Here is a 16,543-nt window from a genome sequence, read left to right on the forward strand (position 1 = left end):
TCTGGCTGAACAGAAAACAGCCAGCGTTGCCACAGCATTAATTGCCGACATCCTGGGATGACATCTTAGTTGGGAACCATTCTCAGCGACTCCGAACAGAAAGTACAGCTGCTGCTGCCAGGGCTGGGTTTAGGCCCCAACCGATTCCCACAAGAGACAATACAGCCGCCAAACAAGCTCTGCCCACTTCCCAGGCAGGCAGCATGCTTGCCTGCTCCCGTGAAAGTTGTCCGTTTTCTCTGCCTGCTGCCTCCCACCCCTCCACTGCTGCCCGTCGGCTCTCACACACCCTGTACCACCACCAAGGAAGTGCCCAGCAAACAACACATTATCCTTTCCCGCTAAGGAGTGCGGGAGGCGCAGACGTGGCCGATCCCGGCCCGGCACAGCTCCCTGCACTCAGCAAAGGCTCTTTGCGGGACAGTGCGGCAGCAGCAGGTCTTGCCCTGTGAATCCCCAGGGGCAGGGGAGCAGGAAGGAGGTACAGACACACCTGTGCATACGCACTACTGCAGGGGCAAGAGAGAACAGAAACAGGAATGTCTTCCACGTCATGAAGGCCGGAAAAGCCACAGACATAGCAGCGCTCGGTGGCAGGACACGCTGGTGAGGCAGAGGTGCTCTTTATTTGCCTTAACTTGCCTTGGCTGACTCAGATTCCAGTAAGCTGAACTACTTTTCATTTACAGTAAATCGAAGAAAACCCTGTTATCATGAGGAATCACCAGTGTGCAGAGAACAGACAAACACCCTCCAGGAGGGGAGAGGGCAAAAGTTTGAAGATCCTAAGAACTTCACAGGACTTGCAATCGTACTGGCTCCCACACTGTGGGACATTTGTGGAATGGGGTTTTTTGTGCGTGCCCCTCAGACTGGGGTTATTTTAGACAACCAAATCCTTTAAAACAGTAAAAGTAGAATTTGGTTTTGTTCTTAAGCTTTCAAAATAAAAGAGGTTGTGAGGCAACTGAGGGTAATCAGATGCAGACACACAGACCGTACGCCAATGCAATAGCTTGTACAAAACGTGCACACATGCACGTGCCCTAGCAGGCTAAGCCCCAAGTTCTGCTAAAGGCAAATACTTGGTGATTCACTGAAACAAGGTCAGCACCGCACCGGGTCTGCCTGGGACCTGTGGACTCCAGGACCGTACCTCTGCTGAAGGGATGCAGAACTGCCTCCCAAAGGCATGGATCAGCAGCAGCCCATGGGACAGTAACCCCTCCATAGAGGTCCTATTTTGATCTTTAAGCTGCAGAAATTAACTTGAACTCTCAAGAAGAGGGTTTACTAGATCTTCCTGCATGGATTATTAACAACTGCATGAGATACTTTGGGTTTCCCATTATTTCTCAGACCACACTAACTACTTGGCCTAAGTGACATCCTACAACAACGAGCTACACTGTCACATTTGCTGTGAAAAAATATTACTTAGTTGGTTTTGAGTATTCTGCATGTTTTATCTCCTTATGCTTGCATATAAACCAGAGGAAGAACTTCCTGATCTATAATCTCTGAATCTTTTACTGTTCTATGTTCTTTCATCCTTTCCTATTTTCCTCCTTTCTAAAACATGCAGCCCAAACCTTACTAATTTGTTTCATAAATGAGATTGTTTTCCTCATTTTCCTTCTCTAAATTTCTTCCCAGAGCTGCCATCCACTTGGGGCTGGACATGTGCACTCCTGAACCACCTTTGAGAGGGCAAAGGGAGCCTCTGGAACTTTTCTAGTAATTGAGAAGATCACAGCACCTTTACAGAAAATAATAGAACTGTTTCATACCACAAAACCAATTCCCCTTGACTGCTATGAAAGACATGACATTTTATTAACTAAAGACATACTTGCAGGTGTGGATCAATCTCAAATATTGTCTCTCCTCTTCGCATATCCGTTATCAACCAGGGGCCTCCAGCTCTACAAAGAGAGAAAGGTAATGAACCAAACAAGCTAGTACTCCCCCCCAGTGTCCTCAGAGGGGATCTGTAAAGGAAGAAAGCGCAAGACAGTTTAAAACAAGCCTAAAAGCCCCCTGTGCTGTGTACACATCCCACAGCATGCGTTTGTCCGTTACGTTTCCCAAATACGTGATGAAAGCCCTCCATGACCAAGCTGTTCTCTGTCTAGTGCCTGGCACCACCAAGCCTTGTAAAGCCAGGATTACACGGGCTGTCCCCTGCATGGACCCACTTACTCATTGGGCTTTAATCTTACAGGTAACTTAATTGGGACTGAGAAGTCCAGTGTAGCCCACGTCTAAGAAAGATGGGCAAGGCGCAGGGTCACGATTTATACCTCTATTACATACCTAAAGATGCAGCAGGGCCCCAGTGGGACTGCACTTTTTGCTGAGATCGGCAATCATGTTCAGTACCGTAAAAGCTTATTGCTCTGATAAATATCCTCACAATAGACATTTTGCCCAGTTGGTACTTGAAGGTTGAGTGCTCAGATGGTTCAGGGAAATCTTTGTTTTCATTAGCAATAAAAGTCAGAAGGGTCAAGATGTTTCCCAACAAAGGTGATAGAAACCAGATTACTGTGAAGATGAACTACTCAGAGGCTTTGCTTCGGGTCACAGTGCAGGCAGACTGCAGAAGTCGGCCTTAGATGGCACCTTTCATCCCAAGTAAAAACTGAAGTCTTTTGGAATTGCTATAAAAATTCTCTTTTTTTCAGGAGATACTGTGTTATTGCAGTCAAAAGCCCCCTCATCTGGCCTTGTCTGTGTTAAGTCTCCTAAATCAGTTCGAGCGGGAGCAATAAAAGTTAATATTTTATAGCTTTTCAGATGCATCGATAGCCACTTTTTCACATCCCTTTGGAAGCTGTTAATTATTAACTGCAGAGGTGCCACCTGCTTCAGTCCCTCACTGGGATGCAAAAGACTATTACCCTGACTCCCCATCAGCGGCTTAGTAGTTTGCGGCTTTGCTTCAAGTCATGCACATTTGGGTTTCATTTTGTCCTTGGAAAGGTCCTTGTACCACAGCACAAAAGCTGAGGAGAGTGGTGCTGTATCTGTATTGACCAGGGAGCAGCAGGCAGTGTTTATTGTCTTGAGGTCCCAGAAACAAAGTTTGCAGCTGGATAAATTCACTCTACTCTAGGGCATCCGCATGAATTATCTACACTTGTGCTTAAAAGGGAAAAGTTCAAGTTTAAGAAATACAGCAGCAAAGGCCAGACCCTTCCAAATAATCAATCAATTAAAGGCCATTGTGACACTAGAGAGTGTGCTATTGTGCCCAGGATCACATATTCAGAACCATTTCGTTTAAAACAATCTTTTGAGCTGTACTCACACATCAATAACTTCCACTAAATATAAGAAAATACTCAAACAACACACCTGCAAGCCCAAAAAGTTCAGCTGCAACCTGGCAGCAAATAAAGCCCCAACATCATTTAAAACCCATCTCCTCCTTAACCCAACCTCAGCTTTGTTTTGCCATAGGAAAAACAACAATGAACTTGGCTCGCATGAACACTCCTCCTACTGCATACTGGCCCACCATGAGCGGGGCCCGTTTGAGAGTGACGTTCCCACTTTCAGACTGTACCCAAGCTTCTCCAGGCCCTGTAAATCAGACCCTCTCTTTCCTTTCTTTTGAACTACAGAGAGGTCACCAGTAACAGTTATCCAAGCTCTCTCAGGAAGAACCAGTGAGAAAATGCTGCAGGCATAAGAGGAAGGAAATTAAGCTTTCAAGACCTCATTCTGTTTCACCCTGAACATGTGGGCTTCCACATGCATTAATTTGCCATCTAAGTGTCTGTGCGTGAGAACGGATTTGCAATGAATTCCCATTTCTTGCTACAGCACAGGATTAAATAAGTTCCATCAACAAGTTTAAGATCATTAATAAAAACAAACAACTGAAATATTCTCTATGGGAATGCTCCCCTATAGGGGGCTATATGAGCACTTACACTGGGACAGTCCGAAGCAGTTCCAAGATCCCTTGCCCGTTCCACTGCTGAGCCGCATGCAGTTCTTCAGTACAAACTCCAACAATCTGGAGTAAATGAAAACAGAGATACTAAACTGGATGGGAACTGTGCGAGAACTGTAGAGAAAACGTACCATGTGGTGCTGGATCAAACAGTGCAGATACAGAGAAGCACCATTTCTTTAAATTAAGAAGATGAGCGAGGACAAACAGAGCCTGAGACAACAGGGGGATTCGGCAGTCCCTTTACACCCTCTCTCTACACTTACCATGCCTTGGTCACGTAACGTTTAATCTTGCATGGCATATGTGAACTGCGAGGAGGGCCTGGTGACAAATCAAGGTTTACCAAAGATCCACTACTCTGTTCTCACTCTTCAATCTAGTCCACACAAGACAGGACAGGTTAAGGTCTGAGCGCATGCAAAACACTGCTCTGTCAGCCAACTGCTAGGGGCAAACGCGATGCTGCACCAGCAACTTCAACCCAGCAAGGGACCCGCTGCCACGAGGGAATGCTTTGGTGCTTATAAATCCTTGACCAGCTCCATTTGCTGACTAGTTACACCTGACCCGGCACCATAAAGTACAGCTGCTTACACGTCCCAACATCCACTCGTCACTGCAGGCAACTGCAGACTTCTGCCTTCCTGTGTAAGGCAGGATGTGTTTGCTTTTCTGGATGGGAGCTGCCACTCTGAGTAATACCAGACATCCCTCTCACAGCAGCTGAGATCAGCCACTTCAAATGAAGGGGTGAAACACCCTCCAGTTGATAGAGGAGGGCAATTTCTTCCTGATCCATCAACCACTAGCTTGTGCCTTGGAGCACAGTGATTCACTCTTCAGGATGAAAAATTATTTTAGCCATAGCCTTCTATCTTCTTCCTCAATACTCTAAGCCTTTTCCAACAATACTGGATTTTTGGCCAAAATCTCTTCAACTGATGTTTTATCAGAAAACTAAGTGCTGAAAAGCAGCAAGCTAAAGTGCACAACGTGCCTTTGCCGCAAGCGCATATCTGCGCTGATAGAGATCTGCGTGAAAAATCATCAGCGTCAGCATGTACCCAGTCCTGCACACCCTGCCCTCCCCTGCCCCTCGCAGAGCTCACTTTCTCAGGACCCAGCCCTTGCATGCACTTCATCTCCACCCATCTCCCAGGCTTCCTCCCTGAAGAGCCTGAATCACCCTCACTTCAGGACACCCCTCCCTGGGCCTTCCCTCCCTAATGACATACAAACAGCCAGACTCTAACAGAAAATTTGTGTTCATTCCTTTCTTTCTGCAATCGTTTATCCTCATGGTTCAAAATAAATCCATAACAACAAGCAAAGGTGAAAAGCAAGTCAACTGTATGTGTTGTGGAAGATTAGAGGCCAAGCGCCTTGGGTTCCAACAAGCTGACCATCCTTTGATGCAGGACAGCTGGGCACTGAAGAGATGTGGACTAAGGCAGCACTAACTGGGGACTCGGACAGGAATCGCCCTGTTTAGCTTGGCTCTCCATCTCTGCTTCCAGGTCCCAGAGCTCACCTTCCACTGATTAATCCCACACCCATCTGTTTCTTGTTGATAAATCACGGATTTTGGGCACCTCAGAAAATTCAGGAAAGCCTTTGCCCTTACGCAGCAGTTTCCTTGTGCAGGGCTGTGGTAATGCAGCTTCTCCCATGTTGCAGCTACAGCCAAGGACAAATGGGAGCAACTTCCAGCTTAAACTGTAAAACACAGATGCTTGAATCTTCCTGCAGAAGGGACGCTTTTGGACAGAGCAGGGAGAAATCAGCAACCAGTATAAACTATGTCAGCTCTTCCACTAAGGTTAACAACTCCATATGCAATTTGAAAGTGTCCAAAGCAGCCCACATCAAAGAGACCCCACTGAGAAGGAGGGCTTCAGGAAAGCAAGCAAACCTGTTTGGCTAAGGAAGTTCCCACAATGAAAAGTAGGTTTAAATTGCAAGGGATTTTTTAAATCTCTTTTGCAAAACAAACCTGAACCTTTCTTCAACTGTAGATCAACACAGGAAAGCTCACTGAGGTTCTGAAGAATCTCTGGCTCAATGCTGTGAGCTACGTTTCTGCCATTAACTAACACTAAAGCAACTGAGTCCTGCTCTTTTCCTAGAATTCAAACCAGTGGACCACTTATCAATACTGCCATACAATTAATTCGAATTTAGCTCTACATTATCTTTTAAAAGTGTTTCTCTCAGCTTTTTTCCCCATGTTCATGTTTGAAATTTCAGAGCAGTAAAGTAATATTCAACACCAGGTCTGTTTCACAGTGTAAACCTTTTCTCCATCAGCTACAGGTCTGTCTTAAGAACTGAGCATGCCATTGCTCGATCCTGGCAAAATGTTTACTGAATACCTCCAGAGTAACAACTCAAAGATGAGATCCACAGTAATCAAGTAAGGAAGAAAGGTGGAAGGCAGGATAATAAGCATCTGACTTACTGGCCTGGTTTTGGCCGGGATAGAGGTGGGGTTTTTTTCCTAGTACCTGGTATAGAGCTGTGTTTTTGATTTAGGAGGAGAATATAATGTTGATAACACACTGATGGTTTAGTTGTTGCTGAATAATGCTTACACTAAGACAAGGACTTTTCATATTGCCCTGCCAGCAAGGAGGCTGGAGGGGGAACAAGAAGCTGCGAGGGGACACAGCCAGGACAGCTGACTAAAACTGGCCCAAGGGATATTCCATACCATATGACGCCATGCTGAACATATAAACTAGGGGGAAAGCTGGCCAGGGTACTGCTGCTCAGAGACAGGCTGGGCAGCAGTCGGTTGGTGGTAAGCATTTTGTTTTTATTTGCATCACTTTTTTTCCCTCTCTTTTAAATGTTCTTTTTCATTACAAATAACAGTAGTAATTATTATTAATTGTCTTTCAATTATTAAACTGTTCTTATCTCAAACCATAAGTTTTCTCACTTTTACTCTTCCAATTCTTTTCCCCATCCTGCTGCAGGGGTGTGGGCGAGCAGCTGTGTGGCACTTGGTTGCCAGCTGGGGTTAAACCATGACACTTATCAAAGCTAAATGAAATATAATGTTAGCCACATTTCACTCTCAGGAGGTGACAGAGCCACTATTTCTGTGTCATACCTGTAGGAAAGTAACAACCCCAAAAGGAGTCTGCACCGGCTGCATCTGCGGGTCTTCTGTCAGTAACATATGCTGGATTCTGGATTCACTGTTGTCCAAAGGGCTGTGCCACGATACATGGTCACCGCTACAGAAGGTGTTTTCTGCAAGGAAAAGAAACAAATGTTTAGTCTGTTAAGTCTGCCAGAACACCCCTCCTGTTAGCATCTGCTCCTGACCACTGTCAGGCAGGGACCTCTGGTCTGGACCAGGACAGTCACTGCTGGCTCCTGCCAGCTCTGCTGAATCTCCGAGTCTGCTGAAGCACCTGAAGCAGGAAAGGGATCTCATTGAGCCATCTGAATTCAAGCAGTGATTTTAAAATTGCTGTCTCTCAAGTCCTGTGGCAAAAACCAGTGTCCTGCTTTGATATTAATCCCAACACAGGAATACCAACAAATAAAGTTAGCTTCTCTCTCATTTATTATTAGTCTCATTTTGTGAGAGGGCGCAGTCAACAGGCCATACTGGATGCTTATGGGATGGCAATTCATACTTAATTTGCAGCTCTTATTTGCCACTGAGAAAGTAGTCTGAGATGTGAAATAAACACAAATAATACTCTGCGATATCTAATAAAAATGCAGAGTCTGCTGCCCAACTTGTGATGGTCTAAATCAAAGTCACTTTCTCTCCCAATTGTCTGGTGGCTATGGTGCAGAAGTGTAATTAATATGTTCCTTCTTTCCCAAACAATAAGAAAACCAGTAGGCTATAAATGTCATTCCATGTCAGAATAGACTGCATCAAAACAAAGAGCCAGAAATTATCCTCCCCTCTTCACAACTGTAAGCATTCCTTTTCTTGTTCTCCTCTCCTACTTAGAAAGACAAAACCCCCAGATAATCCCATGTTCCACAGCTGGTGCATGCCAGAAGGCACACCAGAACCCATCTGTAAATTGCTGCCCCATCACAGGAAAGGCTAATGCTGGCTTTCTGAGTGAGCTAGAAGTAAAACCACTAACCACGATCATTATCACACCAGTTAAAGCATGCTCCATTTGCACACAGTTCCTATTCCACAGTGCAATAATGCTGCTCAACCAACTGCCTTGTCCTCGTGTCTTCTTCTTGTCCTACCCCAGGCAGAACTTTTATAGATCATACAAATAAACAGCTTGGGAGCCATAATCTCTCCTCTGACATAGGTGTAATGCCCCAGGGATGAACCAAGTCAGTGGCAAGCATAGTGCCCTCTCCCCAACCAACCACGCTCATTGATGAAGCCAGTCTGGGTTACTGTTCTCACCGTGGTCTCTTCCCAAGGCCTACAGGAGGGTGGGAAGGGAGGCCTTCCCCACTGAAGGCAGACTAGGACTTCCACTGCAGACTGGCAAATATTAGTGGCTACTTGAGTTGCTGCCTGTGGAGACTGAAGCATCTCACATGACAGAGAGCAGGATTGAATCCCGAGGAGTGTTCTCTGCCCTGCAGCTATGAGTAGATGTGGTCCTGGATCTTCCCATAACCTTCCCACAAGACCTTCCAAATACATGTCAATAGGACACCTCTTAAATAAGTATCTGTAGGGCTTATTAGAATAACAGTAGGAACACCAACCAGTTGGAGCGAGTCCAGAGGAGGCCACAAAGATGCTCAGAGGGCTGGAGCCCCTCGGCTACGGGGACAGGCTGAGAGAGTTGGGCTGGTTCAGCCTGGAGAGGAGAAGGCTCCGGGGAGACCTTATAGCCCCTTCCAGTACCTGAAGGGGCTACAACGAAGCTGGGGGGGGGCTTTTTACAAGGGGCTGTAGTGACAGGACAAGGGGGAACGGGTTTAAATTGAAAGTGGGGAGGCTTAGATTAGATATCAGGAAGAAGTTCTTCCCGGAGAGGGTGGTGAGGCACTGGAACAGGTTGCCCAGGGAAGCTGTGGATGCCCCATCCCTGGAAGTGTTCAAGGCCAGGCTGGATGCGGCTTTGAGCAACCTGGTCTAGTGGAAGGTGTCCCACCCTGGCAGCTTCCCCAGTGGCAAGAGAGAAACAGCATTTGCCAGTAATTGCAGCTTTGTCCCCAGTCCCATTAAACAAGAGACACTGAGGCATCAGGAGCTGGCACCCCACTTGCCGTGCATCGGCACACCACGACAGCGTGCTCACACTTTGGCCAGCAGCAAGTGCAGGATGCTCTGATGGACCCAGGAAAAAGCTGCAGGTAAACTTGTGAGCGTTATCTCACAGTTGCTGGAGTTATAAATACCCACAGTCATCCCCCGGATGAGCTAGCTCACCCACTCACGAGTTGAACGCAAGGCGTCCTGGGCAACTCGTCGCTTCTCCACGAGGTGTCCCCATTGGTGTGTATTTGAACATCATCACATACGTTGTTTGAGATGAGTTTCTTGGACAGCTCATTTGATTAACAATTAAAATAAACTCCAAATACCGTAAAGAGCTTGGCCGGAAAAATGAGGCATGTTACGGAAGCGTTAAGTACGGGAATGTTTTCCTTAGTTAAAATTAGGAAAGAAAGAAAACACAGCGAACACAAGCTGCTTGAAGGAGTTTATCGTTACGTACACTAAATTACTCGCCTGCATCTCTGAGACTGAAAGGAGTGGTTCAGATATTACTTCACTTTTACAGCTGGGTAAATATAAGCAGACAAAAATTTAAACCGTCATTTTTTTAAAGTATCAGAATTGGATTAAAGACTCAGCACTGAGAATATTGCAAAGGATCTTGTTATATTTTCCAGGTTAGCCAAAATGTGGCTGATTAAATTTTTTTTTTTAAATTATAAAAGCCTCTCAGTCACAGTTTTCAGGAATGAAACAAAGACACAAAGAGCTTATTCTTGGGCCCTGTCTTTATACCACAACATTTTGCCCATCAAATGCTCACACAATTCTATGCTGATCGATCGCTGCGTTTCACTGCTGGTGCTGCTTCTCCTGGGAAAGCCCAGCCCGTTTAGAGCAGGTTTTCAAATGCAAATGCCTCTGCTGGAAACCCACCTGTTTATGTCCATGTGAACACTGAACACTTAGAAAATCTCCCTCTCCCTTGCATGCACAGGAACACCACAAAATTCACACCGACTACTCAATTAAATCACACACACACAAAAAATCCTGCAAATAACACGAAGCTGAATTAAAACTTGTAAAAGTCCAAGAAATTCAGAATTATGGCCTGGAACTCAGCACCTCGCTTGCTGCAACGTAACCCATACAGAATGTAAGATCAGCTCTTGTGCAGACACCACTGCAGCACTGAGGACAGCTTGAACTGCAGGACCCGTAGCCACAGAAACAGAGAAATTACAGAAACGAAGGACTAGATAACCACTTTCTCTCGCCTCATGCTGGAAACAGGGATGAGCGTCTTCCCTTCCTACCTTTCAACCTTGTGTTTTCAAAACAAGACAATCATCTTCCTAAGCATTAAGCAATGTTTTAGCCACAAAATCCATAGGTTTTCATATATGATTTCTCCAAAATAAATTTATAGCTGAATTTTGGACTTTCATGAATGTTGGATTAGAATATAAAACATCCAGATAAATAAATCCTCAAAGCCATCACAGCACAGGTGGATGTGAAGGGTCCTGTGGTTTTTGCACCTTTCTGTCATTTGCAGTGCTGTCAATAGCACACTTGGTACACCCTGACTTTCATCCACCGACACGTAGGACGTGCTAGTGCCTCCTACGAGTACATACGTATTTCCACTAAACCAAGAGATGAGTAGGCAGAGGACACGTGCGCTTGTCTCAGCTACACGAGGAGCACAAACACCTTACGAGAAGCCACACGCTTGGGTCAGACACGCGTGACGACAGCTTCTTTTGTTCCCAGAATGTACCCCATATCTTCCATACCACGTGGACTAACCGGAGAAGCAGCCTGCCATCTCCAAGCACATTTCTGAGATCCCTGTTCTGCACTTCTACGAACCAAGGATGGGACTAGGACCTTCAGTGATAACGATGGGTCCCCTTAGTACACACTTTGATGCCTTCCTCAGATACCGAAGGAGACACCTACGCTCACAACTGAAAGCCACATATATATAAAAATAGACACACGAAAATAGGTGCTAATAAACACGCAAATGAAATGTATGTAAAAATAAAGGGAAGGAGTTTGTGTCCATTCAGCACTGACCCCATCTGACAGGACTCGCTGCCACAAGCATCCCAAAACAATCTCTAGTTTTAGGCCAAAACATGACTCCCCTTTCAGATAAGCACGGAACATTGCTCTGCAAATTATCTCAGTTTAGTAAACCCGAAAGTTGGCAGCCTCAGCAGCCAGGTTCCCATCACAACGCTGATGCTGTCCCAGGCCCTTGTACATTTGGGAACAGCCTCTGCTTTATCCAAGCTCACTTACAGTCATCAATCCAACACTTTTCTTCCCTCTTAACAAGCTCTGCTATGACAACCCCCTTGATCTGCTGTAACGCTGTGTAGATCAGCACACCGTGGTAACATTTCTTACTGGTTTTGAGGAGGAATTAAAGCACAACAGATGTTACAAAAGCCCTTCTGCACTGTATGTCACAATGAGACAAAATTCGTTTGTGTCCAGAATCCAGGAAAAGGCGACATGGCAATCCTTTAAGGACCAAGTCTCTCCTAGTGTCCTGACACTCTCTTAAGTCTGACATTGGCCAGTGGGTTCAAACACCATTAGGGTAGCACAGTCAGTCTTCTGGCAGGAGAACAGCGTGACTGCCTAAGCCTTGTTTCCTTAGGTGAGCACGGCAAAAGCAATAGTCACCAGGAAAAGTTAACAGGAGCTCACCAGGGAATTGCCAAATGAGTAGGACAGATGGCAAAGCACAGAAATGATCTAGCCATCAACAGGAGGAATTAAATAGCAAAGGAACTGAAAGAAAATATGTCAAAAATTAAATCCAAATGATTTTAGTGTGTGGCTAAATCAGTGAATCCTCAGGAGTAACCTAAGGCTCTGATTTACTGCATACGAGCTGATGCACAGGAACTGCTGCTGAATACTTCTGCCTCGCGGAAAACCTGAGGTGGTTCCATGTTCCCTCCACAGAAGGAAGGACTCCCTCAGGATAAGCACATATCCTTCGGCAGTTACCACGGGAGCGCTGGATGTGTTGTAAATACACAGGCTCGCTTACAGTAACGCCCGCACCCGTCCCGCTTGGAAGGGGCTCTAACGGGGACCCAAACCCAATGCAGCAAGGTGATCCAGCCTCACAGGCCTGAAACTGGTTCTTTCTCCCCCCAAGCATGTGTTTTCACAAAAACTACTGGGTTTTATTCCCCACTCCTCCCCACCGTTCGGGAATGCTGATTCTGTGAAATCAAAGTGCTTCATAGGGAGGTATTGATTTCCTAAGAACTCAACATGGAAATCATTAAAACATTTCATTTCAAACTGACTATTTTGTTTCATAATTTATAATAGTAAATCTGAAGCCTTTCTCTAGCTCTACAAAGATGAGAAGTCCCTAAATTTCCCACAGACCAGCTCTTGCACCATTCTATTAGGCAAAAGCAACATCTATAAGACAGTTACAGCACACCACTCTGTTAAGCTTCCCATATTTTGAAGTCTTTAAAATGTCATTATCCATTTTCTTTTACAGCCCACATAAAGCAGGTGAGGTTCCTTCATGCAGCAACGGTCATAATTCAGCTGTGCAATCTCTCCGAACTTTACTATCCAACTGCTCTATAATGAGAACTGGGGAAATAACTCAGAGGGAACCATTCCACTGTGGACTAGTAGATTTTCTTTGTGTAACATTGCTCATGTATTTTCTTGTAGTGCATTCCTCCCCACCTCTAATTTGATTGAATATAGCTGATGCCTAAAGAAATAAACTCAAGTCATATTCTTGGCTTCAAGATGTTTTATGAGCAGTGTAATATATGCAATTTACACTCAAGAGGTGTTAGCTAGCTCTAGAGAGAAATACGGATTACTTCCCACTGCATTTTCCATTTCTTTTTTACATTTATCCGTTTTGCATGCGCGGGATCCTGTCAGGAGCCCTTACTCCCTTGAACAGCCACAGGGAGTAAGTTGAGAAGGGCAGCAAACCAAGACAAGTTCTAGGATCTAAGAGAGCTCCATCCGAAGGGTGGCCCCAGGCTATGGCTATATCTGGGTCAGGGAACATCTCTCTCCAGTGAGCTTGCTACCCTGCACCCAGAGATGGGAAATAGGTCTTTGGGCATCTGAGAGTCAAATATCTTCTCTGGCATGTGCATAGGGGACCATACAGAGGAAAACAAGGAGCTGATGCTGTTCCACCAGCAAGGAGACAAGGGAACTTGAAGCAACCGTATCTCCTGACCATGCATGCATTTTAAAAAAAATAAATGAAACTCAACTCATTTCCAACAGTGCGTGGCACTGAGGGATGCTGGCAGGCAAACAAGATGACCACATCCCTCACACGAGCCAGACCCACCTTATCCGCACCGCTCAGTGGCTGGAAAACTCGCTGCTCTAAGGGGTACGAACCTGCGCTTTTTGTATCCCAGTGAGAGATCTCAGCTAAATGGCAGGCACCGAGTCACAGACGTCAGAGAAATTCTGTATTTGAGGGCAAAGCAACGAAGGATTTCGACTCCATGACTTACGGGTGCAGGAATGTTAAAAAGGCCCCCAGTGAGTTCCTGAACAAGCATGACAGTGATGCAGCCAGACGTTTAAATTGAATGCAGCTTATCCAATACTTAGAGAAACAATGTAATTTATTGCATTGCTATTACCCCATGCAAGGTCTATATAATTTATTATATAAATGTATTTTCTCCAACAAAATTTTAGTATTCAGTCTGGCTTTGCTAAAGAAAAAAAGGTAATCTGGCAATCTGTCACAAATAAGATTTGATGCTGGTTCTCAGAACCATTTTGCAGACTGAACAGCTAGAATTAATGTGAGAAACTAAGGGCAGATGCAGAGTCCAACACTGAAATGTATTATTTATACTTTTTACCAGAGCTACTTAATATATTTCTAACTAGCTCAATAATGGATATAAGCATCCATGCAAAGATGTAGCTATAATAAACCAATACAGAAGCTAAACATGAAATCATATCTAAAAATCTCAAAGTAATAGTTATTGCAACTCATTATAGAGATGGAAATTAAAAAAAAAAGAATATAAAAAAACCTTCATTCAGACTCATTTGACAGTCACATTATATTAAGATAACCCAGAGATAACCAAATTAATGTTAAATTCAGTCTGCTTAGCTTTCGAACCTACACAGGACTGTACACATGGATAAAAGGGAAAACCAATTCTGAGATAATCTGTGGGGCCCACTGGCAGTTAGTTTATAATTTCATTTTCAACTCAAGCTGAATGTGTTTTAAGAATGCACAAGTAGAATCCAAGCCATGATATATTCATACTACATTAAAAAAAATCATTTTCCTCCATGTTTTTCTTTTTCAGTGCAGTTTTGACACCCTTCATCTGCTTTCTGGGAAACAGGAACTGCCCCAACCCGGGCACTCCAAAGAGGTACCAGCTATATTTAATTCACATGGTGCTGCTGCCTGCCACAGACATGCAGCACAGACAAGATGCCTGTGGAAGAATTAAATCCCTGGAGTACAATTAAACAATAGCTCCACTGCAGGGATTCAAATTGGGCTTTTAGAAACAAGGGGTCTAGGCAAAACGTTCTTTTAAAAAAAAAAAAAAAGTGGAAAAGCCTAGATTATCAGTACTGTAAGGGCTGCTCGACCCCTGAGGATTAAAGATAGTTTCAGAAGAGTGATGCTGATTATATTTTTTTTAATTGATCAGCAGGTTGAAAATGCGAAGTTGATTACTGCACAGCTCCAGGTCGTTAAGTCTGGAAAATTAACAATCCTCTCAAAAGAACTCTGTAAATCTACACAAGCATATCTAAACTTATTTGATCATTTAAGTCCCCTGGACTGAAAGCCAGATTAAGGGGCCAGAATCGGGCCTTCCGGTGCCTCCCCAGGGTCCATCACCAGCAGGATAAAGGTGATTCCTCACTCCGTGCCCCGCTCAGAGTTGTCTCTCACCCCTACTGACAGCGGGACGGTGGAAAACGTGTCTCGCTGTACGGCAGCTTCCGCTAACAGTTACAAAAGCTGCTTTTCTTATGACAAAGGAGATCCCAGGCACCTGGATGCCTCATGTGGCACTGGAGAGTGTAATATTTTAGCCAAAAAACAAATACTAAACCACCATCGCACAATAACCGATTTGGTTCTGGGCCTACTCTCCATCTTCTGTTTTCCAGGACATTTCTCTCCATCCCTTACACATCTGCGTGCCTGGCTCGCTCCTGCTCCCTGCCCATCTCTACACGCGTATACAATTTCCATGACTGCAGCCTCCGAGAATTTCTCACGCAGGCTCCCAGCGAGTGACTCCCGTGCCCAGGGCACGCTCCCACCCTCTGCGAGCGGTGGGCCCCCTGTCCTCTCCCTGACTCTGTACAGCCTGCTCCGCCAGCCACCTCCTCCCACGCTTCCTCTCCTCCCCGCGACTTCATTCAGCTCCTCCACATCTGCTCCTCACGGCCTTCTCCAGCCCTGGCAGTCAGCAGAGGCAGGAGCTGGCACACCCAGCACGCGTGGCACCCCGCGGCACACGCGTCGCCCGGGGCAGGATGCATCTCCCGCCTTGCTTTTGCAACAGTGCAGCTCTCGCCTACCTGCAGATTCATCTGCATGGCTCCCTCCCGCAGGGAGGGAAGGTTGAAAGAAGGCACAGCAGCAGGAAAGGACTTACCTGGCATTGCTGAGTATAGCAGAGAAAGTGGAGGAACAGAGATGTGGATTGTTCCTTTGCAGCCCCACAACTCTCCTGCTCCAAGCTCTTGCTCCTCTACACCCCATCACTCGGGCACACTGTCCCCAGGTGCTGCAGGGCTGGGCTGCTTTCACCTCCTCTGATGGGCAAGTGGGACAATCTCCGTACCCTCTCCAACCCCCCAGCCCAGCAACCGCAAGGGAACAGGAGCAATGCACTCGCCAAATCCTGAGCTCCAGACCAGGGAAGAGACCCTGCCCACCTCTGTCCAGCTGTGCTGCCATCAGGTTCCTGCACCCTTCACCCAAACAAGACGTGTTTTACAGCTCCCCTTCAAAGGATGGTGTTTGTGTCTTCAGTAGTTTCAGAAACTGAATAGCCTCAGGATGGGGTGGAGGCCCAGGAGCAGGAAAGGATGTTATACAGCAGGATCTCCTGTCAGATAAGGACTCAGCTCAAAATAAGTGTTTAATGACAGTTTATTTACAGATTACGTGGTCCCACGTGGCCAACTTGAAGAGGTACTTGCCTTTAATTTAAAAAGCCTATCCTGTGTTCCGGCACGTGAAAGCTAGGCTGTTTTACCTGAACATTTCCCACCCTGGCGCAACCAGAACAAAGACTTGTACCCGCAGCATCTAACAACCTACAGGTGTCCTCAGCGAGGGAAGAGAACTG

At 45.7% G+C, this 16,543-nt stretch overlaps 1 protein-coding gene across 1 annotated transcript in view; it reads right to left on the reverse strand.

Annotated features, from left to right (window-relative positions):
- The window catches only part of SUFU (suppressor of fused homolog (Drosophila)), a gene marked incomplete at its 5' end in the record, with an annotated part of 63,792 nt that overhangs the window by 33,848 nt on the left and 13,401 nt on the right, over nt 1–16,543 (reverse strand). Inside the window, 3 exons of the mRNA XM_010153207.1 lie at nt 1,853–1,925; nt 3,942–4,027; nt 7,083–7,225. Of these exons, the coding sequence (XP_010151509.1) occupies nt 1,853–1,925; nt 3,942–4,027; nt 7,083–7,225 (302 nt within the window). The remainder of the gene's footprint in view (nt 1–1,852; nt 1,926–3,941; nt 4,028–7,082; nt 7,226–16,543) is intronic.

This window comes from Eurypyga helias, unplaced genomic scaffold (assembly GCF_000690775.1).
Source record: "Eurypyga helias isolate BGI_N326 unplaced genomic scaffold, ASM69077v1 scaffold23766, whole genome shotgun sequence".
Classification (NCBI taxonomy): Eukaryota; Metazoa; Chordata; class Aves; order Eurypygiformes; family Eurypygidae; genus Eurypyga; species Eurypyga helias.